Raw genomic sequence first — 25,074 nt, forward strand, 5'->3', positions numbered from 1 at the left:
AAAAATTTTTTGTCTGCACTTCTATTACCTTTATAATAAAAATCTGATATATGTTTCAAATAAGGAATGTATTATTGTAGTGGAGGAGTGAAAAACAAAAGTACATGGATGTGACTGTGGTTGTGGGAGAAGGGCTTGGGGCACGTTATGACACCAGAAAGAAAGAGGATAGAGACTGAGATGGCATAACTTAGAGTGAAGAGTGATGGTAATTAAATGTACAAATATAAAAATGTTTTTGCACGAGGGAGAACAAATGAATGTTATCATTGCAAAGTGTTGAAAATGGGATGGTGTACAGGAAAAAGTACAGTAATGCAAGCTAGAGTCTATAATTAACAGTAACATTGTAATATGTTTCCACAGAATATAACAAGGACCAAAACTAAATTCTACAAGCAGGGGATATAAAGAAGGGATATAGATTCTTTCTGGAAGAAAAGGAATTGTCTCCATATAGATTATGGTGGCAAAGGCATGGCTATTTACTTAGTTTGGATCATATGATGTGCTAATAAAACTGTTTAAAAATGAACAGAGAGAACCAAGTGCTAGAGAAAATGTGGAGAAAGAGATGTACTTATTCACTGCTGGTAGGGAAGCTTTGAGAGGTGCAGCCCCTTGGATGGCAGCATGATGATTCCACAGGGGGCTAGGGATGGGGTTACCATATGATCCTGCAACCCCACTGCTAGGTATATACCTGGAGGAACTGAGTGGGAATACAATTGGACATTTACACACTGGTGTTTATGGTGGCAGTGTCAGTGATTTGCAATGGATGGAGGTGGTCTAAGGTTAAGACTGATAAATAGAAGGGGGAACTGTGGTGTATACATCATACAGTAGACTACTGAGCAGCTGCAAGAAGAAATGAAGTTGTGAGGCATACAACTAGGTGAATGAACCTTAAGAAATATATGTTGAATGAAATGTCAAAAACGAAAGACAAATATTGTCATGTCTCACTCATATGGACTAACTATAATATACAAATGGGTTATCAGGTAGGGGCCTATTGTAAAGGGTCATAAATTGTAAGCTTTTACAGTAGTCCCATATATTCAGAAGTTGTAATTGTTATTTCTAAATCTGATATACTGAGTTATTTGTGTATAACCTAGTCGATCCCTGAAACTTCAGGTATTTTTGTGACACCTGAGACCCTGGTTCACTGAAGCTATGAAGGTCAGCATTACCCCATACAGCAACTGTTTATAAACTTGAAAAAGTGATCAAACTTCGACTAGAATGAGAGAAACTGATATGGATAGGACTAAGATAAATCAGAGTAACAGTAAAGGATATTTTAAAACTTCAACTTCTGTGTGAGTCCAAAGGGGGAGATGTCAACTTCATGCAAAATTTATATTTTGGGTAGTGAATTATCTACTTTAACTTATATTACCAATTTATTTGAACAGCATAATTAAATGGAATCTTGAATAAGGTGTAAGTCGCACAACAGTCTAGTTTGATGCCTTGATATATCTCAGAGTAATTTGGGCAGAGTATAAAATAGTGTTTGCAAAGAAAAAGGAGGAAAGATTAAACTTCCCCATCTGGGGAATTCCTGATATTTTTCAAAGCAATGGGGACAACCAATTCAATAGGCTGAGCCCTAAATATTGGGGTTTTCCCCTATGAAACTTGTTCCTACAAAGGATAGGTTAAGCCTACTTAAAATTAAACCTAAGAGTAACCCCAGAGAACCTATTTTGTTGCTCAGATGTGGCTTCTCTCTAAGCCAACTTGGCAGGTGAACTCAATGTCCTCCTTCCGTATGTGGGACATTTACTCCCAGGGATATAAATATCCCTGGCAGTGTGGGACATAATTCCCGGGATGAGCCAGGACCCAGCATCAAGGAATTGAGAAAGCTTTCTTGACCAAAAATGGTAAGAGAGAAATGAGACAAAATAAAGTTTCAGTGGCTGAGAAATTTCAGTCAAGAGGCTATCATGGAGGATATTTATAATGCATTCTTCTTTCTTTTTAATTAAAAAATTTCTTAAAACGCAACATACAAACATAAACATTCTTACCATATGATCATTCCAATCTCGGAATATAATCAATAACTCACAATATCATCACATAGGTGTATATTCATCACCATGATCATTTCTTAGAACATTTGCATCAATTCAGAAAAAGAAATAAAAAGAAAAAAGAAAAAAACTTATACATACCATACCCCTTACCCCTCCCTCTCATTGACTGCTAGTATTTCCATTTACCTAATTTATTTTAGCCTTTGTTTCCCCTATTATTTTCTTACCCCTTACCATTCCCTTTCATTGGTCACTAGCATTTCAATTTATTACATTTATTTTAACATTTGTTCCCCCTATTATTTATTTTTAATCCATATGTTTTACCCATCTGTCCATACCGTAGATAAAAGGGGCATCAGACAAGATTTTCACAATCACACAGTCACATTGCGAAAGCTATATCATTATACAATCATCTTCAAGAAACATGGCTACTGGAAAACAGCTCTACATTTTCAGGCACTTCCCTCCAGCCTCTCAAATATACCATAACTAAAAAGGTGATATCTATATAATGTATAAGAATAACTTCTAGGATACTCTCTCAGCTCTGTTTGAAATCTCTCAGCCATTGACACTTTATTTTGTCTCATTTCTCTGTTCCCCCTTACAGTCTAGGTTTCTCAATCCCTTGATGCTGAGTCCCAGCTCATTCTAGGATTTCTGTCCCACGTTGCCAGGAAGGTTGACACTCCTGGGAGTCATGTCCCATGTACAGAGGGGGAGGGCAGTGAGTTTGTTTGTTGTGCTGGCTGAGAGAGAGAGGCCACATCTGAGCAACAAGTCATTCTTGGGGGTGACTCTGAGGCCTAATTTTAAGTAGGCTTAGCCTATCCTTTGCAAGAATAGGTTTCATATGAACAAACCCCAAGATTGGAGGGCTTATGTTTCTTGAAGGTGTTTGTATAATGATATAGCTTTCACAATGTGACTGTGTGATTGTGAAAACCTTGTGTCTGATGCTCTTTTTACCTACCTTATCAACAGATGAATAAAACATATGGAACAAAAATAAATAATAGGGGAAAAAATGATAAAATAAATTTAGTAGATTGAAATGCTAGTGATCAATGAAGGGGAGGGATGAGGGGTATGGTTTGTATGAATTTTTTCTGTTGTCTTCTCATTTCTTTTTCTGAATTCTTGTAGATGTTCTAAGAAATGATCATGATGATGAATATGCAACTATGTGATGATATTGTGAATTACTGGTTATATATGTAGAACAGAATGATCATATGTTAAGAATGTTTGTGTTTGATTGTTGTTATAGTTTTTAAAAATTAACAAAAAATAAATAAATTTAAAAAAAAAGATTGAGGGCTTGACCTATTGTTTTGTTTGTCCCAACTGCTTGTGAGAATATCAGGAATTCTCCACATGGGGAGTTGAATTTTCCCCCCTTTCTCGTCATTCCCCCTAGGGAACTTTGCAAATATTTTTTTTATTCACTGTTAAAATCACTCTAGGATTTATCAGGGTGTCCACATTTATCACTGTGGACAAACCTACAAAATCTCATGCCCTACTCAAGGTTCCATGTACTTATGATGTTCAATTAACCTCTCCACATAAGTTATATTAGGAAACGCACTAGTCAAATTATAAATTTTGTACCAAATAAACATTTTTTGCTTTAGTCTTACACATTTTAAAATATGAATTACCATTTATTTTCAACACCCTGCAGTATTGACATTCTCTTGTTCTTCCTCATGCAAAAACATTTTTAAATTTGTACTTTTAGTCATTATCACTATACACTCTAGGCATTCCTAGATTATACCATCTCAGTCTTTATTGTCTTTCCTTCTGATTTCATTTGTGCCCCCAGCCCTCTGCCCTCTATCATTCTCACATTCATCTTCATTCAGAGTACAAACATTATTGTATTAGGTAGTATTGTGCTATCCATTTCTGAACTTTTACTATCAGTCCTGTTGCACAATTCTATCTCTTCAGCTCCAATTACCCAATATCTACCCAATTTCTATCTCCTGAAGGTCACTGTTCTTAGCTGAACTTTTCCAACTTCATTCACTAATGTTAGTTCAAATCAGTGAGACCATACAGTATTTGTCCTTTTGTTTCTGGCTAATTTCACTCAGCATAATGTCCTTAAGGTCTATCCATGATGTTACATGCTTCATGACTTTATTCTGTCTTACAGCTGCATAATATTTCATCATATGTATACACCACAGCTTGTTTAGCCACTCGTCTGTTGATGGACATTTGGGCTGTTAACATCTCTTCGCAATTGTAAATAATGCTACTATAAACACAGGTGTGCAAATGTCTGTTTGTGTCTTTGCCCTCATGGTATTTTCAGATCATATGGCAATTCTATACTTAACTTCCTGAGGAACCGCCAAACTGCCTTCCGCAGTGATTGTACCATTTAACATTTCCACCAACACTGAGTAAGTGTGCCTCTTTCTCCACATCCTCTCCAGCACTTGCTGTTTTCTGTTTTATTGATAATGGCCATTCTGGTGGGTGTGAGATGATATCTCATTGTGGTTTTGATTTGCATTTCCCTAATAGCCAGGGAAGTTGAGCATCTTTTCATGTGCCTTTCGGTATTTGTATTTCCTCTTCTGAGAAGTGTCTGTTCATGTCTTTTGCCGATTTTGTAATTGGGTTGTTTGCCTTTTTGTTGTTGAGTTGAACAATGTCTTCATATATTCTGGATACTAGACCCATATCTGATATACCATTTCCAAATACTGCCTTCCACGTGTAGCCTTTCTTTTAACTTTCTTGACAAAGTTCTTTTATGCACAAAAGTGTTTAATTTTGAGGAGTTCCCTCTTATTTATTTACTTCTTCAATGCTCTTGCTTTGGGTGTAAGATCCAGGAAATCACCTCCTATTACAAATTTTATAAGATCTTTCCCTACATTTTCTTTTAAAAGCTTTATGGTTTTAGATCTAATGTTTAGGTGTTTGATCTATTTTGAGCTAACGTATAGGGTGTGAGATACAGATCCTCTTTCATTCTTTTGCATGTGGATATCTAATTCTCTAGGCACCATTTATTGAAGAGATTGTTCTGTCTCAGGTGAGTTGGCTTGACTGCCTTATCAAAGATCAATTGTCCATAGATGAGAGGGTCTATATCTGAACACCCTACTTGATTCCATTGGTCAGTATATCTATCTTTATGCCAGTAGCATGCTGTTTTGACCACTGTAGCTTCATAATATGCCTTAAAGTGAGATAGTATGAGACCTTCAACTTCATTTTTCTTTCTCAGGATATTTTTAGCTATTCGGGTCACCATTCCCTTCCAGTTAAATTTGGTTATAGGCTTTTCAATTTCTGAAAAGTAAGTTTTGAGATTTTAATTGGCATCGCATCGAATTTATAAATCAATTTAGGTAGAATTGACATCTTAACTATATTTAGTCTTCCAATGCATGAACATGGTATGTCTTCCATTTATTTAGGTCTCCTATGATTTCTTTTAGCAATTTCTTGTAGTTTTCTTTCTATAGGTCTTCTGTATTCTAAGTTAAATTTATTCCTAAATATTTTATTCTTTTGCTTGCAATTGTAAGTGCAATTTTTTCCTTGACTTCCCCTTCAGATTCCTCGTTACTAGTGTATAGAAACACTACAGATTTTTAAGTGTTGACCTTGTAACCTGCCACTTTCTGTATTCATTTATTACCTCCAGTAGTTTTGCTGTAGATTATTTTTTGGTTTTGATAAATAGCATCATATCATCTGCAAACAGTGAGAGTTTTACTTCTTCCCTTCCAATTTTGATGCCTTGTATTTCTTTTTCTTCTCTAATTACTCTGGCTAGAACTTCTAACACAATGTTGAATAACAATGGTGATAGTGGACATGCTTGTCTTGTTAATGATCTTAGGAGGAAAGATTTCAGTTTTTCCCCATTGAGGATGATGTTAGCTTGGGTTTTTCGTATATTCCCTTAATTATTTTGATGAAGTTCCCTTCTACTCTTATCCTTTGAAGTGTTTTCAACAAGAAAGGATATTGAATTTTGTCAAATGCCTTTTCTGCATCGAGATGATCATGTGGTTTTTCTGCTTTGATTTGTTGATATGATGTATTACACTAATTGATTTTCTTGTGTTGAAACATCCTTGCATACCTGCGATGAATCCTACTTGGTTATGGTGTATTATTCTTTTAATGTGCTGCTGGGTTCAATTTGCAAAACTTCTTGAGGATTTTTGCATCTATATGCATTAGAGACATTGGTCTTTAGTTCTCTTTTCTTGTCATATCTTTGTCTGGCTTTGGTATGAGGGTGATGTTGGCTTCATAGAATGAATTTGGTAGCCTTCCCACCTCTTCAATTTTTTGGAAGAGTTTGAGCAGGATTGGTATTAAGTATCTCTTCAATGTTTGGTAGAATTCACGTGCGAAACCATCTTTTCCTGGACTTTTCTTTTTTGGGACCTTCTTCATGACTAATTCAATTTCTTTACTTGTGAAGGTTTGTTGAGGTCATCTATTTCTTCTCGACTCAATGTTGGTTGTTCATGCCTTTCTAGGAGGTTGTCCATTTCATCTACGTTGTCTAGTTTATTGGCATGAACTTGTTCATAGTATCCTCTCATTACCTCCTTTATTTCTGCTGGGTCAGTGGTTTTGTCTCTTCTTCCATTCCTGATTTTATTTATTTGCATCCTCTTTCTTCCTCTTTTTGTCAACCTCACTAAGGGTAAATCTTATTGATTTTCTCATGGAACCAACTTCTGGTGTTGATATTCTCGCTTGTTTTCATATTCTTAATTTCATTTATTCTCATCTTCATTATTTCTTTCCTTTTGCTTGCTTTGAGGTTAGTTTGCTGTTCTTTCTCTAGTTCTTCCAAGTGGACAGTTAATTCCTCGATTTTTGCTGTTTCTTCTTTTTTGACATTTAGGGCATTTAGGGCAATACATTTTCCTCTTACCACTGCCTTTGCTGCATCCCATAAGTTTTAATATGTTGTCCCTTCATTTTCCTCGAGATATTTACTGATATTTCCTGTAATTTCTTCCTTGACCCACTGGTTGTTTAAGAGTGTGTTGTTGAGCCTCCATATATTTGTAAATTTTCTGGCCCTCTGCCTATTTATTGATTTCCAATTTCATTCCTTTATGATCTGAGAAAGTATTTCATATGATTTCAATCTTTTGAAATTTATTGAGACTTATTTGTGACCCAGCATATGGTCTATCCTTGAAAATGATCCACTTGAGAAGGTGTATGCTGCTATTGTAGGGTATAATGTTCTATAAATGTCTGCTAAGTCTAGCTCATTTATTGTATTATTCAAATTCTCTGCTTTTTTAATTGATCCTCTGTGTAGATGTTCTTTCCATTGATGGTGGCAGGGAATTGAAGTCTCCATCTATTATAGCAGATGTGTCTTTTTCTCTTCTCAATGTTTGCCTCATGTATTTTGGAGCACGCTGGCTCAATGCATAAGCATTTATGATTGTTATGTCTTCTTGTTGAATTGTTCCTTTTACTAATACATAGTGTCCTTCTTTGTCTCTTTTGTTTTACATTTGATGTCTAATTTGTTGGATATTAGTATAGCTACTCTTGCTCTTTTCTGATTATTGTTTGCATGAAATATCTTTTCCCAACCTTTCACTTTCTTTCTTTCTTTTTTTTTTTTTGCATGGGCAGGCACCAGGAATCGAACCCGGGTCTCCGGCATGGCAGGAGAGATCTCTGCCTGCTGAGCCACTGTGGCCCACCCCCAACCTTTCACTTTCAACCTTTTGTTTATCCTTGGGTCTAAAATGCATCTCCTGTAGACAGCATATAGATGGGTCCTGTTTTTAAATCCATTCTGCTATTCTATGTCTTTTGATTGGGGAGTTTAATCCATTAACATTTAATGTTATTACTGTAAGGGCAGTACTTTTTTCTACCATTTTGCCTTTTGGATTTTATATGATGTTCTAGTTTGCTAGCTGCCAGAATGCAATATACCAAAAATGGAATGGCTTTTAAAAAGGGGAATTTAATAAGTTGGTAGTTCATAGTTCTAAGGCTGAGAAAATGTCCCAATTACAACAGTCTATAGAAATGTCCAATCAAAGGCATCCAGGGAAAGATATCTTGGTTCAAGAAAGTCGATGAAGTTCAAGTGAGAAGGCACATGGTGAACACAGTCAGTTTCTCTCTTGGATCGAAGGGCGTATGCAAGTAAGTCATCATCTGGTAGCTTTCTCTCCTGGCTTCCTGTTTCATGAAGCTCCCTGGGAGGAATTTTCCTTCTTCATTTCCAGGGTCACTGGCTTGCGGGATCTCTGCTTCTTGTGGCTATGTTGTTCTTCTCTGCTCTCTCTTGAATCTCTTCCTCCAAAATGTTTTCTCTTTTGCAAGACTCTAGTAAACCAATCAAGACCCACCCAAATGGGTTGAAACACATCTCCCCTAATCCAGCTTAACAGCCACTCTTGATTGGGTTAAACTTACAGGGAGATGATCTAATTATATACAGTATTGACTGGGGGATTATTCTGCCTTTACAAAATGGGATTTTTGATCAAAACACGTTTTTTCAAGGGTACATACATCCTTTCAAACCAGCACGTGTCATATCTAATTTTTCTTCTTTTTATCTTTACTGCTAGTCTTCATTTCTACACTCTTCTCCACACCTCTCTCTCCTGTCTTTTCCTATCTATCTCTAGTGTTCCCTTTAGCATTTCTTGCAAAGCCGGTCTCTTGGTCAAAAATCCTGATTTTTTTCTGAAAATGTTTTAATCTCCTCCTCTTCTTGAAGGACAATTTTGCTGGATATAGAATTCTTGGTTGGCAGTTTTTCTCTTTCAGTATCTTAAATATATCATCCCACTCTCTCTTCACCTCCATGGTTTCTGCTGAGAAATCTACACACAGTTTTATTGGGCTTCCCTGATATGTGATGGATTGTTTTCTCTTGCTTTCAAGATTCTCTTTTTCTCTTTGTAATCTGACGTACTGATTAGTGTCTTGGAGTATGTCTATTTGGGTCTATTCTGTTGGGGTACACTGCACTTCTTGGATCTGTAATTTTACATCTTATGAGTTGGGAAATTTTCAGTGATAATTTCCTCCATTAGTTTTTCTCCTCCTTTTCCCTTCTCTTCTCCTTCTAGGACACCCACAACACATATATTCGTGCGCTTCATGTTGTTGTTCAATTCCCTGAGTCTCTGCTCATATTTTCCCATTCTTTTCCCTATATTTTCTTTTCCTCATCAGATTTCAGGTGTCCTGCCCTCCAGTTCACTAAACCTATGCTCTGCCTCTTGAAGTCTAACATTGTAGGTTTCCATTGTTTTTTTTTTCTTTCATCTTTTCTACTGTGCCTTTCATTCCCATAAGTTCTGTGTTTGTTTTTTCAGACTTTCAATTTCTTCTTTTTGTTCATTCCTTTCTTCTTTATATCCTCCCTCAATTCATTGATTTGATTTTGGATAAGGTTTTCCATGTCTGTTCGAACATTCTGAATTGTTTCAACTCCTGTATCTCATTTGAATTGTTAGTTTGTTCCTGTGACTGGGCCATATCTCCAATTTTCCTAGGATAATTCATTATTTTTCCTGACATCTAAACATTTAATTTCTTTAATTATTTTATTCTGGAGATTGTTTCCACTTTTTTACCTAAGATTTTCTTGCTGAATGACTTTGTTGTCTATCTGTTCCTTGACATTCAGTTCAGCTTGCTAGACCTCTAACTTAGGTTTTAACAGATCAGTTTTTCAGTTCTTGTTTTCCTGTTTCTTGTCCTGCCTGTAAGGTGCCTTCTTTTCCCCCTTAGGAGGGTCTACTTAGGTATTATAGACCCCATTCAGATTTTCCCAGACTAGAATAGCCTCCTCTCAGGAGGAAAGAGTCACCTGCAGAAGTTTTCCCTGAGGATGAGACCAAGCAGGTTGAAAGACTTTCCTATGAAGCCTCTAAACTGTGTTTTTCTATCCTGCCCACTATGTGGTGCTTGTCTGCCTGTGGGTCCCACCAGCATAAAGTGATGTGGAACCTTTAATGTCAGCAAACTCTCCCTGCTGGGGCAGTGGTGGAGACAGAGGAGAGGTTGTAGTCTGGCTTTAATTGCTTCAGTTTTCCAGACCCTGGGTTCTGAATTTCTTGAGGGAGGGATTCCACCTGAGCTGGGCCCCACCCCTCTCCTGAGGAAGGCACAGCCTCAAGACAGACTCTCAAACAAGCTTAATTCTGCCCATGCCTGGGGCAGTTGGAGCCTGAGAAGCCTACTGCTGTATCCAAAGAACAGACAATCCATAGAATCACAGCCACAAAAAAAGAAAAGAAAAAAAAAATCCTTTTCAGAGCAGAACCCTCATTCCTCAGGCTTGCCAATTAAGAGCTTAAGCTCTTACATAGCTCTGTATCTCCAGTTCCTATGTGACCCCTCCTTTCCTTCAGGGCCCAGACCCTTTCAAGTATTTTGTGCTGTTGCATCCAAAAACCTCCGGTTTTATTGTTGTTTTTTTCTTTTTCCATCAGCCCTGCTCCTCTGCACTGGGGCAAAATCCAGTAACCTCATTTCATTTGAGGTTCAGCTGAGCTGGGGGCCTATTTTTAGTACTCAGAATTTGTTAATTAATTCGAGAATTGGACTTGGCTGCACTCAGCCCCTGCTACTAGTAAAGTCTCTTTCCTATCCCCTCTGGGAAGCAGCCTGTGGGGGAGGGGTGTTGGTCGCCAGAGCTTGGGGAACTCAGTTCTGGGTGGGCTCACAGCTGGTCCAGACTTGGGTACACCATGTGTCCAGTCACTGATGTGGCTCCAGCAGTTGTTCTATACTGTTCCTGGCTACTTACTAGCTGCTCTGGAGGACGAACTAAATACCACTCCTCACTAAGCTGCCATCTTGGCTCTCTTATAACGTATTCTTATGCATTATTTAGATATGCCTTTTTAGTTTATAGTGTATTGGAGTGGTTAGAGAGAAGTACCTGAAAGTATTGAACTGTGTTCCAGTAGCCTTAATATTTGAAGACAATTGTATAACTATATAGCTTTTATAATGTGACTGTGTGATTCTGAAAACCCTGTGCTTGATATTCCTTTTATCCTGGGTATGGACAGATGAGTAAAAAAGTAAGGATAAAAAATAAGTAATAGGGAGGGATAAAGGGTAAAAAAAAATTGGGTAGATTGAAATACTAGTGGTCAACGGGAGGGGTAAGGGGTATAGGATGTATGAGTTTTTTCTTATTCTTTCTTGAATATACAACTATGTGATGATATTGTGAGCCACTGAATGTATAGCATGGATGGACTGTATGTGGAGACTTTTCAATAAAAATAGTTTAAAAAAGTACATTGTAATTGGGCAGGCCACAGTGGCTCAGCAGGCAGAGTTCTCACCTGCCATGTTGGAGACCTGGGTTCGATTCCCGGTGCCTCCCCATGCAAAAAAAAAGCACATTGTAACTGAAGTTCAGGCATGATGCTGAGTTGATTACATGGCTATTTCTATTATGCTTCGCAGATGTTTAGTTTCACAACTATGCACTCATAGATACACCTCTCTACACAGTTCTCCATGATGTGGAACACTCGGGTGTGTCTGGAGTGAGCTTCAGACACCTGTGCTCATGGTCCTTAAGGCGCCACCATACTCACTCTCACAGCTGATACCAGTGAACTCCACTCATTTGTGCCCGTGGTTCTCTCACAGCTGTCTCTGGTCGACATCCCAGGCACACACATGTATTGTTCTAAGTTCTCTGGGGGCTCACTCCCACACCTGCCTGTATGGACTCAAGGGCACACAGTGCACAACTCAATTGCTCTGTGCTGCTCATTCACAGCTCTCACTAGAGAGGAACTGAGTGTACACTTGTGGGTACAATCTAGGTCATCTGGTGTGCACAGCCTGAGAGCAGTCTGATGCACTCCACACACCTGTGCATGTGGTTTTATGTGCTCTGGGATCCTTACCCTCATGTGCTGTTCCTATGGATGAATACACAACTTTTGTGCATGGTTCCAAGTGTCTCTAGTGCTTTCCACAAAGCTATTCTCATGATTGTAAATGCATTCTTTGCTCAATATCCCAGCTCTCTCTAGTGCACCTGAGGACACACCTGCGCTCATGATTCTAAAGGCTCAAGGATGGTCCCTCTGTTTTCCCTAGAATGGAGTCAGTCACACCTTTATGCATTGTTCTAAGTGCTTTTGTTGTGTGCTCCCACAGTTGTCCCTAGCTGTCACACACCTGTGCATGGAGCTAAGTACTCTGGGACGATCACTCTCACAGCTGTCTGGAGTGGACCCCCAAGGCACATGTGTGGAAAGAGTTCTGGGCTGCTTGCTTTCCCAAGAGTGGGCACAAGCGCATGCCCAGTCAAATGGTTAAGTTTCCTCTCACAACAGTCTCTAGCAGACTCCAGGGCACACCTCTGCATGTGGTGCTGAGTGTTCTGGGATGCTCACTCTCATGTTTCCTCTAGTGTACTCACAGGCTCACCTCTGTACATGGAGCTGGGTTCTAAAAGTAGAATATGAGCAAAGGAAATGTTTACAGAATTACAGTTAAAATATCATCATCTTGGGCCATGGTGGCTCAGCAGGCAGAGTTCTTGCCTGCCATGCTGGAGACCTGGGTTTGATTTCTGGTGCCTGTCCATATGAAAAAAATCATCATCTTGGTGGAATTATACAGAGAAGGTAGGGCTTAACAAACAAGTATGATTGCTGAATTATTAATACTGGTATTTCTTTTAGTCTCCAGTATCTTAGAGCAGTATCTTAGAAGTAAAACCTAAAATTGTGGAATTGTAACCAATACCAAACTCTGAAACCTATTCTACAATTAATTGTTGTGCTGTGCTTTGAAATTTATTGCTTTTCTTGTATACGTTATTTTTCACAAAAAAAGAAAAGTCAATCATGATGATAAAAAAATATTTATTCCTTCTAGCTGCCAATGTTCTGGAGCAGCTAGAAGGAAAAACTTGAGTTGATGGTATGGTAGCCCATGTCAAACTCTGGGATCTGTCCTGTAGCTACTTGTTGAAATGTGCTTTGAAAACTATTACTTTTCCCTCTCTTTGCTTTGTATATACGCTATATTACATAACAACACACAAAAAAAGTAAAAAAACAAACACAAAAAACCAACAAACATCATCACCAATCCAATTCAAAATAAATTTTCCTTGTAGTTTACCAGTAGAAATTAGATAAAAATCAGCATGGCTAAGATCACTATGAGAAGAAACAATTTTCAGTTACAGCTATTAAGTACATAAAACATCTGAGCCAACGACTTAAGTAGATCTATCATGGAAACAAACAGATTTACATCTTAGGTAGAGGCTCTATCACTTGGCTTTCTGTGATAATTTTGGCCAGAAACATTTCCCTATATAAATAAAAAAATGCAAATATATTATGTGCCAGATACCTGGCTTATATAGACTTTTAAGTCTGAATGCCTCTTTCAGGTGTTACATACAGCCAGCCATAATGGCATCTCAAGGAGGGTCCTGGTGGGAGAAAGTCCTCAGCTACCCAGGAGGACCACCCTGTGCCTTTCCAACTCCTACAATTTGGCTGTCAGACAGAATAAAAACTGTCCTCCACTTAGCCAACCCACACCTCACATAACTTCTGGTCATATGGAACCTGGAGGGTGGGATGGAGCAGAAATGAACTGCACAAGGTTCCTTCTCTCACCCCAATTTCCATTCTCCTTTCCCAAGTGACAATACTGATGTTCATCATGCCCCTGGCTGGGAGATATACACCAAGCCAGACCAGTAACTACGATGGGAATGGGCCAAAACCCACTATACTCTTCCCAAAGAGCCCAGTGATAAATTAGGGTGCCAGTAAACATGAAACATACAATGGTTTATAGAATACCCTGGCCACCTGCCCCGTAACATGGAAGCCCGTATCCCATGTTCGCTCTCTGGCTTGCAGGTGATCCTGATGCTCACATGGTGGCACACTACCAGAAAGCAACACAGACACACAGTCTCCCTTTCCCTATGTGGCCAAACTAAACTCTTTGTCATTATTTTAAAAATAGATTCAAATGTAATAAACATTTACTTTCATTTAAAAAGCATACTGTAAAAACTGTAGGAATGGTATAGCTATAGATACAGAGATAGGAGGTGGGGGTAATGGAGAGAGAGAAATCCAGAAGTTTCTGTGAACTGGGTTTAGCCTTGCAGTATGGGCCACGCTTGGCAAAGCTTCAGCTCATAGTCATGACAGAACGTGCTCCAGAATGCCTTGTCTGATCAACTGCTCACACTTCCACCGGGGCAAAAAGTGCTGAGAGGGTGAGGACAAAAGAGAAAGTATTGGAAAATAATTCTTTTAAATTACATTTTGCATTAATAAAAAGCGGCAATACCAATGATATATTTCAAACCCCAACAGTTTAGTTAAAAGCTTAACTTACTATATTTGCTGAACTTTGATGCCTCAAACTGTACTAAGCTCTTGTTTCTATAAAATGATCCATAACATTCATTTAAGTCAAACTCAATTAAAAACTTCTGAATTCTAATAGGTGTTTTCCTTACTGTCAGTATTTTTGCTATTTTTAAACTTATACACATAAGGATCCAGGTAGGTAAGGTTTCTGGACAAATGGATTATAAGTGGTACAGCAGCTTGTCAGGAAGACTAATGAAAGGAGTAGCTTTTCCATTCAAACTTTTCTAGGATTTGAGAGTCTGAAACATTATTCTTTGAGTAACATCAGTGGCAACTTTTCTCCTGTATTTCTCCATGGTTAAAAGCAGCTTCTAACATACACTGTGGAGTGTTGTTCATGTGCTGTGTGTGAAGAAGCTGGTAACCCAGGTCAGTGAGTTGTTAACTACCATTCTCTGTTTCCTCTTGGGAGGACACTGTTCTTCTTTCTCTGCTTTTCTAAGCCAAGAGAGCAGAGTGCAGGCAGAGAGAAGTCTCCCTGTCTGATTCCCTTTCAAAACACAGGGGTTGCATATAGCAGTGAACCTTACACCCTGGAGTGGAGATGTGGGAAGAGAGGCAGGAAGACTTTCTAAGCTCACAGGTGATCAGAGAAATCTCAAAGAACACATGGATGTACTTGGGTAAACACTAAAATCAATCCATTAGAAAGTAGAGAGCAAATAACCTTGGAATATAGCTGCAGCAAAAGAGAGGTTATTCAGGGAAGCCTTCATAAGTAAAAATTACACTTGTTACCATCTCACAATTTTCATCTTTTCGTATTGAATTCTGTATATTTATATACTAAAATACTTAGATTCTTTCGCTCAATAAGTATCACTATTTGCTTAAGAACTAGCATTATAAGGTGAAATACAAGCTTAGCACCTTTTAAGAAATGGTAGTTTGAAGTTTCAGTTCAACAGTTTGGTGGTCTCAGGGACCACCTGCTTAGGTGGAATAACTGTGATATTTCCCCAGAAAATGTTCAAGTTAAATATCAACAATATTCTAGCAAATGAATTATTCTTTCTTTACTATAGGCAACATTTTCTTTTATACTAAATCTTAAGAAAGAGCATAAAACAGATGCCTAACATGGGACAGAAATCCTAGAATGAGCTGCGACTCAGCACCAAGGGATTGAGAAAACCTTCTGGACCGAAAGGGGGAAGAGAGAAATGAGACAAAATAAACTGTCAATGGCTGAGAGATTCCAAACAGAGTCAAGAGGTTATCCTGGAGGGGGGTATTCTTACACATTAAATAGATATCACCTTTTTAGTTAAGGTGTAACAGAGAGGCTGGAAGGAACTGCCTGAAGAGCTGTGTTCTAGTAGCCATGTTTCTTGAAGATGATTGTATAATGATACAGCTTTCACAACGTGACTGTGATTGTGAAAACCTTGTGTCCGATGCTTCTTTTATCTACCTTATGGACAGATGAGTAAAACATATGGATTAAAAATAAATAAATAATAGGGGGAACAAATGTCAAAATAAATTTAGTAGATTGAAATGAATGGGAGGGGTAAGGGGTGTGATATGTATGAATTTTTTTTGTTTTCTTTTTATTTCTTTTTCTGAATTGATGCAAATGTTCTAAGAAATGATCATGATGATGAATATACAACTATGCAACAAAAAAATGTTCATATTGTATATTGATTGGTTTTATTAATAAAAATTAAAAAAAGAAAACAAACAAAAAACAGATGCCTATATTGAATCTAATACCTAAGCTCTAAATGATCATCACAAGGAGATGTTTATTTTGTGGCTGATTCCAACATTCAACACCTTTAAGAGATTGAAAGTAAAGTATCTTAAGACAAGAAATACCTGGCTATTTTTTTTTAATAGGACTGAAGAGCCATCATCAACCTCAAAGTCTCCATAGTCTTTCAGACACCGCACCTGAAAGGAAAAACTTGTGATGTTTTATCTAAAATTCTCTTTTAATATGTTGTGACCATAAAAGCAAGATTATACAGAAACCTGCACAGTGCAAGCACTCTACTTTTTGTCTGTTGCTCCTCCACGTACTTAGCCTAGTCCTACCACCAGGTGTTCACTATGGCATTGTAATGATTCCAACTGTCTTGTTTTGATGAGGGGGAAGAAGAAAAGCAAAATCTCCAAACGTGAGTGTGCATGTCGGGGTTGGCAGCAAGGACACCCCAGGAAGATGAGGGGAGACAATGTCGTTGGATCTGTTCCCCTCCACAAATCCTGAAAAGTTACTCAGCCAAAATAAAAATGAGAGACACGAGGGAGCAACTAACTCATGTATCTATGAAGAAAAGAGAATGTTTTAGTTCAATCCAACCTGCTTCTTACAATTTCCTCCCATAAAATATTAATATACAAGAACAGGAGCCAAGGTAAGTTCGCAAATTTTTGTTTTATAAAGAGACTCTTCCAATCTCCTTGGTTTATTCAGACTCTTTCCCAAGCACATTTACAACTACACCAAGAAAGAGCCAAAGTGGCTTCATGTTATGAGAATCAGGAGAGGTTCTTGGTGGGGATGAGAGTGGATGAGGAAAGCAGCCTTTTTTTCCTTGATATATATATATATATATATATCTTAAGTATCTTAAGAAAAGAAATACAAAATTCCAGCACACCCTGAGATTCCTCTGGGATCTTACCCTGACTCTCAGGGTAGACTATTTTAACTGAGTCTGAGAAATACTAGTGAATAAAAATTTATTCCCCTTCTTTTTGCCTCTAAGTAGTTTTATTTTGGAAAATCCTGAATGTTATCAAAATATATATATCAATATATATATTTAATGCAATTTTATTGAGATATCTTCACATACCAAATAATCCATCCAAAGTATACAAATAATGGCTCGCAATAACATCACATGGTTGTGCATTTGTCACCACAATTTTTAGAACATTTTCATTAATCAAAAAGAAAATAAAAAATAAAACCCAAATCATTCCATACCCTTCATCCTTTCCTATTATTATTTTTTCAAACAGTTTTATTCACACACCATACAATCTATGCTAAGTGTACAATCAACAGCTCTTGGAATAATCACATAGTTATGCATTCACCACTATGGTTAATAGGAGAACAGTTTCATTTCTTCCAAAACAAAAAAAAACACATACCCATAAAATCCCCCTAATTACTGACATTTAGCTTTGGTATAGTACCTGTTACCATTAATGCAGGGATATTACACTGTTATTATTAACTATAAACCTTAGTTTGCAATAATTCCATTTTTCCCCAATACCAACCCAAAATCAACACCTCATAATAGTGACATACATTGTTCTAGCTTTCTTATATTTATACAATTAACCATCATCATTGTCCACACTATATTCTGCTAAGCTGTATAGCCCCAGTCTTTATGCTCTGGCTTTCCTTCTGGTGACATCCATGACTCTAGGGAAGGCAGCCTTTTGATAACCACTTCTGCAACTGCAGGGAACGAATGTTCCAAGTGGCCTAGAGGGAAGATTACACACCTGGTCACAGCCCTAGTGCTGCTGCAGGAAACAAGAAGGATGCTTTTCATCTTCTCTGAGAATTTAGAAGTAGAGCTTCTCCTGAATATGGGATTGGTATCCAACTGCTGCTATCTTTCAAAAAAGCAACATTTAGCAAGTCATAGTCTTATTTTTCCTAGATGATTTCAGCACATCCTGAGATTCCTCTGGGATCTTACCCTGACTCTCAGGGTAGACTATTTTAACTGAGTCTGAGAAATACTAGTGAATAAAATCTATTCCCCTTCTTTTTGCCTCTAAGTAGTTTCATTTTGGAAAATCCTGAATGTTATCAAAAATAAAGAGCCCAACATTATGAAACTCCATGCTCTCATCTAATGGCTTTGACAATTATCAACATGTGTCAATGTTGCTCCCTTCATCCACTTCTGGATTATTTTGAAGCAAATCCAGGACAAAATTTCACTTCGTCTATAAATATTTTAGTATATTTTTACAAAATAAGATTCATTTTTAAAAATAATTAATACTGGAGGTGAAAGGGTAGTTCAGCGGTAGTGCCATGCAGGAAACCCGGGTTCAATTCCCAGCCCATTCACTTCCTCCTACCCCCTAAAAAAAGTCAACAAATGATGCTGCAATAATGGGGTAGTCACAGGAAAAAAGAATGAAGTGTGACCCCCACCCATACAGCACACAAAATAAGTAAATAATGAATACTGTTATCACATCTTATAAATTAATAACTTTAAAATATCATGCAATGTCTGATCAGTATTCAAATTTCCCAAATTGTTCCAGGATTTTTTTTTAAGTTGGTATATTCAAATTAGAATCCAATAAAATTTACAAGTTAAATATTTTGATATGTCTCTTAAATCTCTTTTATGCTACAGATTTCGCTCCTCCCCCCACCCTTTGACAATTAAAAAAATGGATAGTTTGTCTGGTACAGTTTCCCACAAAATCTGAATTTTGTTGTGGATTCCTGTGTTGTCATTTAACATATTCCTCAATCCCTGAACTTCTATAATCTGGAAGTTAGGGCTAGAATCTTGATCAGATCAGGTTTGATTTTTCAGTAAATAGTGTTATGTAATTTCTATTGCAAGACCAAATGAAGCACCAATATCTGGTTGTCTCTTTTTAGACATTAGGACTGATCAGTAGGCTCAGGGGTTATCCATAGCCCTCCAGTATTTAGGGTTCCATTAACTTTTCACCTAATGGTTTTAGTAGCTCCATGCATTAAGGGTCATAAAATGGCATCAATTTTTCATTCCTGCTGCACTTTATTAGCTGGAATTCTTCTATAAAGATGAAAAATCCCTCACAAACCATTTTCGTTTAATCTGAGATAGAGTTTGTACTATAAAGGCAGGATGGATGCTTAATTCTATTCTTTTATTTACCACTTTCTAAAAGGAGTTAGTTCCCTCATATTCTCTAACGGGACGCAGGGGTTTTATTTTTTTAATTGTTGTTATTATGGTTAAGCTTGGTGTCATTATGCATTCATGGTTTCAATATAATTGATGTGTTTTCAATTCACTGTGGTTATGATTCATTTTGATGCTCAAAGTGTCCCTTCTTTGGCTAGCTCCTTCAAAGTGGCTCTGAAGTCCTTCTAACACACCCCTGTCATCCTTGATGCTTTTCCTGCTATGTGGGGTTGAATAATGTCCCCTCAAAATTCATGCCCACCTGCAACATTATTTGGGAAAAAAGGACTTTACGATCTACTTAGTTAAGGATCTCAAGAGGAAATCCTCCTGGCTTTAAAGTAGGTCCTAAATCCAGGGACTGGTGTTTTTGTAAGAGAAAGGAAGAAGGGGAGCTGGGCAGAGACATGGGAAGATGGCTACTGTGAAGACAGAAGCAGAGAATGGAGTCATGAGGCACGAGCCACGGAGCACCAGGAGCCACCAGAAGCTGGAAGGGGCAGGGAGGTCTCTCCCTAGAAGAATCCTTGATTTAGAATATCTGGCCTGAACTGTGAGAAAACACATTTCTATTGCTTTCAGCTGCTCAGTTTGTGGTGATTTCTAATGGCAGCCCTAGGACACTAATAAAGCTGTTTTTTAGGAGGATGTGATTTTCCAAGTTCGGCTTGTACATTTTTTACTCAAGACTTGGAATCAGCCATTTTCCCAGTTTCCTTTAGTAGGAAATGGCATTTAGACTTCAGCAATTGGATGCTTGTGTCTACTGAGTTGGCACTGTTTCTAGGCCTTTCTGGTGGACAGAACTAAGAAATAGATGTATTTTTTTTTAAGTGATGACAGGATAAGTTCATGCTGATATTTCAAACTCAAGTTTAGAAATATAGGAATTTGTATCTTGTTCAATTTAATATTTGTATCTTTTTTCTCTTATCTTGAAAAATCTTAATTCCTACTGATACAACTTTTTGCTCTATGGTTCAATAAATATAATTATTTCAGAATAACAGCAATAGAACTATTATTAATATGATTACTAAAAACAGGCTAAGGTCTGTTTGCAATTTGTTTTGTTTTAGAACATGTTCATCAGGGTTATATAATCAAAGTATGTCTTTTAAAGAAACTTAAAATAATTACTATTTAATTAATCCACTAACTTGAAAAACAGGTTCATTTGTTTCATTCTGCTTCCAAAACTTAGGGATTGGTTTTCCACTTTTATTTAATTTCGTTTTAAAACTATGTGAAATACTTGCATGGTTCCAAGTTTTGACTATTAAAACCACGGTACATTAAGAAAATGTTGGCCATTATCCTGTTTCCATGACTTGCCTATAAGCAACTTTTTGTTTTAGGTTTATGCTTCCTTTCTTTTTAAATACAAGTAATATATATTCATATGCTCTCCCCCTTCCAGATGAAAGGGAGCATAATCTACATATTGAAGAAAAACACATTTTTAAAACATATACTTACTGAAGTTTATGTACGTAGTTGAAAAGCTTAGCATACCTATAGGTGTGCCTAAGAGTCACCTCCAGAGGATCTCTTCTGAGGCTCAGATGTGGCCTGTCTCTCTCTCTCTAAGTCCAACTCTGCAAGTGAAATCACTGCCGTCCCCCCTACGTGGGACATGACATCCAGGAATGAGTCTCCCTGGTGGCATGGGAGATAACTCCCAGAAATGAGTCTGGTCCTGGCTTTGTACAATCAACAATGTATAACAAATAAGGTATCAGTGGCTGAGAGAGTTCAAATAGTTGAGAGGCTACTCTGGAGGTTGCTGTTATGCAAACTTCAGTTAGACATTTCTACCTACCATAAATTGCCAAACCCCAACCAAAACCATTCCTGCCAATCCTAAAGAACACCTAGGGCAATATATAAGATTCTACAAAAGTCCCATGTAACAAAAAACAAAAAAAAAGAAAGAAAAACAAAAAGCTAAAAGAAAACAAACCAACAAAAAGTTTCATGTACTAGGGCAACTTTTCAGAAAACTACAACCTCCAGATGGGTCCCTGGACCAGATAAGTCCTGAAAGCTAGAGGGCCTAACCTCTCCAAAATATCAGATAGTTTCATCTCCCTAGCCCTTATTATGACAGACCCTTCCAACATGGGAAAGTTAGAATGGGCATAACCATAACACCTCTAAAAGAGTGGAAGAAAGGTCAAAGGTGATGGTAGAGTTATACAGAGAAGGTACGGTTTAAAGAGTATGATTGTTGAATCATTATATTGGTATTTCTTTTAGTCTCCAGTATCTTAGAGCAGACAGGAGTAAAAACCTAAAATTATGGAATTATAACCCATACCAAATTCTGAAATCTGTTCTACAACTAATTATTGTAATGTGCTTTGAAATTTATTGCATTTTTAAATAAATATATTTTTCACAAAAAAGAAAAGAAATTGATGATAAAATATTTGTAGGCTCCCATGTTCTTGAGTAGCTAGAAGGAAAAATCTGAGACGATGGTATGGAAGCCCATGATAAACTCTAGGATCTGTCCTGTAACTAGTTGTTGAAGAGTGCTTTGAAAGGTTGCTTTTTTCTTTCTTTGCTTTGTATAAATGTTATATTATATCACAAGAAAACTTAAAAAAAAAAAAAAGCATAAACAAACATACACTTACTTCAATATATAAGCTTTTTGGAGGTTTCATATCCTGCGTAATGTCCAAGCCTTCATCTCCTCCCAGTGACCTCATATAAGTAGCAAGAGACTTTTTATAACAACGAAACCACTCCGCCTGTAAACATACAACCATGTGACAAAGTTGTATAGAAAATAAACTTGGAGAAATTATATAGTTATGCTTTCAAAAATAAGAGTCCCCACACAGATCATCATTATGCATCCATTTAGACAACAAACATTATTGACTGCTCGCTATTAGCCCAGCACTGGTCTGGATAGTAGGCTGAATCATCAAACAAAAGGAGCAAAGATGCCTGACCTCACAGCTTACGTCCCAGCATGCTCACATCACAGGCGTAAGGAACATTCAACCTGATACAGAGCCAGGACAAGCACCCTGCTTCTGAATTATCTTCTCTTCAAGTTCTACACTGACTTTATTTCTGGAAACTATACATCACTGTTGAGAAAACAACCCAAATGCCCATCAACTGATGGATAGATACACAAAATGTGGGTATATCCATTTGTTGGAATATTATTCATCCATATAAAAGGAAGGAAGCTCTGGTACAGGCTGCTACATGGAACATGAACCCATTATACAAAATGAAAGATACAAAATATCACATATTGTCTGATTCCATTTACATGAAAAACCCATGATAAGCAAATTTACAGGAACAAAAAGTAGACAGTGATTTTCCGGGGCAAAGTGGAGTGGGAGTGAATGGAGAGAAACTCTTAATGGGTACAGGGTTTCTTTTAGGGTTATGAAAATACTCTGAAACTACATAGTGGTAATGGATGCATAACTCTGTGAATGTGCTAAAAACCAAACAAGTGTACAGTTTAAAAGAGTAAACGTGATGGTGTGCAGATTATATCTTGATAATGGTATTATTAAAAAGAAAAAGAAAAACATTGTTGAGAGAAATTTAAGACCAAAATACATGCAGGGATATACCACATGGACTGGAAGAGTCAATATTATAATAATGTTGATCCTCACAAAACTAATTTAAAGAGTCAATTAAATTTCAATCAAAATCATACTATTTTTCTAAATAGAACTTGACAAATTATGTCTAAAATTTATATGTAAATGAAAGAGCCAAAAATAATTGACACACTCTTCAAAAATAAGAATAAGATGTAAATACTTCCTCAAGGTTTATTATAAAGTGAGAAAAATTAAAATAGTGTGCAACTAGTACAAAGACAGATACACAGACTAATGGAACAAAAGAGAAATTTCTCTTCCCCTCCATAATCCACAGATACATGACAAAGGTGGAATAACACATAGAGAAAGGAGGATCTTTTCAATAAATGGTAATGGGTCATCTCAATATCCATAATCAAAATGAAACTTTATTCCTACAGTATAAAAAAAATCAGTCTCAGAATTATAGACCTCTTAATTCATAACCTTGGAGTAGTTCTTCAATTGGATGAAAAAAAAACCCACAGGAAAAATCTTAGACCATATTAATAATACTCCAGAATTTGCTAATCAAAAGACAGCATTAATGAGAGGTATAGAAAGATCAAAGGTGATGGTGGAATTATAATTACATCTGAGAAGATAGGATTTAACAAATGAATATGAATGCTGAGTCATTAAATTGGTATCTCTTTTAGTTACCAGAATTTTAGAGCAGCTAGAAGCAAAAACCTAAAATTGTAAAATTGTAACCCATGTCAAAGTCCAAAACATGTTCTACAACTAATTGTGGTGCTGTGCTTGGAAATTTATAGCTTTTTTGTATATATGTTATTGTTCACAAAAAAAGAAGGAAAAAAAGTCAACTGTGATGATAAAAAAAAGTGTTTAAGCCCTCTAGCATCTTATATTCTGGAGCAGCTAGAAGGAAAAATATGAGAGGATCGTATGGTAGCCCATGACAAACTCTGGGATCTATCCTGCAACCACGTTTTGAAGAGTGCTTTGAAAATTATTGCTTTTTCATTTCTTTGCTTTGTATATATGTTATACTACACAATTTAAAAAGTTAAAAAAAAAAAGATAGCATTAAGCAAAAAAGCAAGCCACAAGGTGGCAGAAAATACATGCAATATACATAATTGACAAAGAAAAAATAACCAGAATATATAAGAAATCTTACAAATCAGTAAGAAAAAGACAGACATCCCAAGTAAAAAAATAGGTAAGGTAATTCACAAAAGAGGATATCTGAATAGCCAATAAAGATATAAAAAAGATGCTCAGCCTCATTAATCATTAGTGAAATGCAAATTAAAATCAAAATGAAATACCACTGCATGAAGGAGACAATGGTTTTAACTGAAGAGACTGACAATCAATGGGTACAAATGTGAGACAACAGGAAGTCACATACACTGCTGAAGGGAATATAAAGGATAGAGTCACTATGGGAAACTATTTGGCAGTGTGAGTGATGATACATATACCCTATGAACTAAACCAGTGGTTCTCAACCAGAGCCTTTTCTTTCTTATGTTCAATTGCTTTTATTTTGTTTTACTTTTTATTGTATAACATATAAGAGCAACTACTAGGTGAACAGAAACAGTGCAGAACAGCTCCCGGGGCCACGGAAAGGAATGGACACACAGCGTACCCCAGTCTGGACTGGCTAGTCTGACTGCGAGACTCTGCTGCGGTGAGATCCCTGAGCGGCGCGCGATTCCCTGAGCAGTGGCAGCTGTGGCAGCCGGAGCTCCTCCCTCCCTCCTTCCCGGGCCGGTTGAGAGTCTCGGAGAGGCAAGTTTCCCAAGCTACGGCGGCCGGCGCCCCTCTTTTGCGGGTGGCTTCCTGGATCGGCTACGAGTCTCAGATCAGAGGGCTACCCAAGCCGCGGTGGCCCTCCCCCGTGGGCGGCTTCCTGGTCCGGGGGCAAATTCCCCAGGCCAAGGAGGCCGGTGACCGACGCCCCTCCCCCACGGGCAGCTTCCTGGTCCGGTGGCGAATTCCCCAGGCCGAGGAGGCCGGCGACCGACGCCCCTCCCCCGCGGGCGGCTTCCTG

At 37.6% G+C, this 25,074-nt stretch overlaps 1 protein-coding gene across 2 annotated transcripts in view; it reads right to left on the reverse strand.

Annotated features, from left to right (window-relative positions):
• Window positions 1–12,884: 12,884 nt before the first annotated feature.
• GINS1 (GINS complex subunit 1) overlaps window positions 12,885–25,074 on the reverse strand; it is a 40,767-nt gene continuing 28,577 nt past the window's right edge. For both annotated transcript variants that reach the window (XM_077114149.1, XM_077114139.1), the window contains 3 exons: window positions 22,059–22,175; window positions 16,337–16,411; window positions 12,885–14,344 (listed from right to left, as the gene is read on the reverse strand). In XM_077114149.1, coding sequence (XP_076970264.1) covers window positions 14,276–14,344; window positions 16,337–16,411; window positions 22,059–22,175 — 261 coding nt within the window. In that variant the 3' untranslated portion in view covers window positions 12,885–14,275. The remainder of the gene's footprint in view (window positions 14,345–16,336; window positions 16,412–22,058; window positions 22,176–25,074) is intronic.

This window comes from Tamandua tetradactyla, chromosome 1 (assembly GCF_023851605.1).
Source record: "Tamandua tetradactyla isolate mTamTet1 chromosome 1, mTamTet1.pri, whole genome shotgun sequence".
NCBI classification, from domain to species: Eukaryota; Metazoa; Chordata; class Mammalia; order Pilosa; family Myrmecophagidae; genus Tamandua; species Tamandua tetradactyla.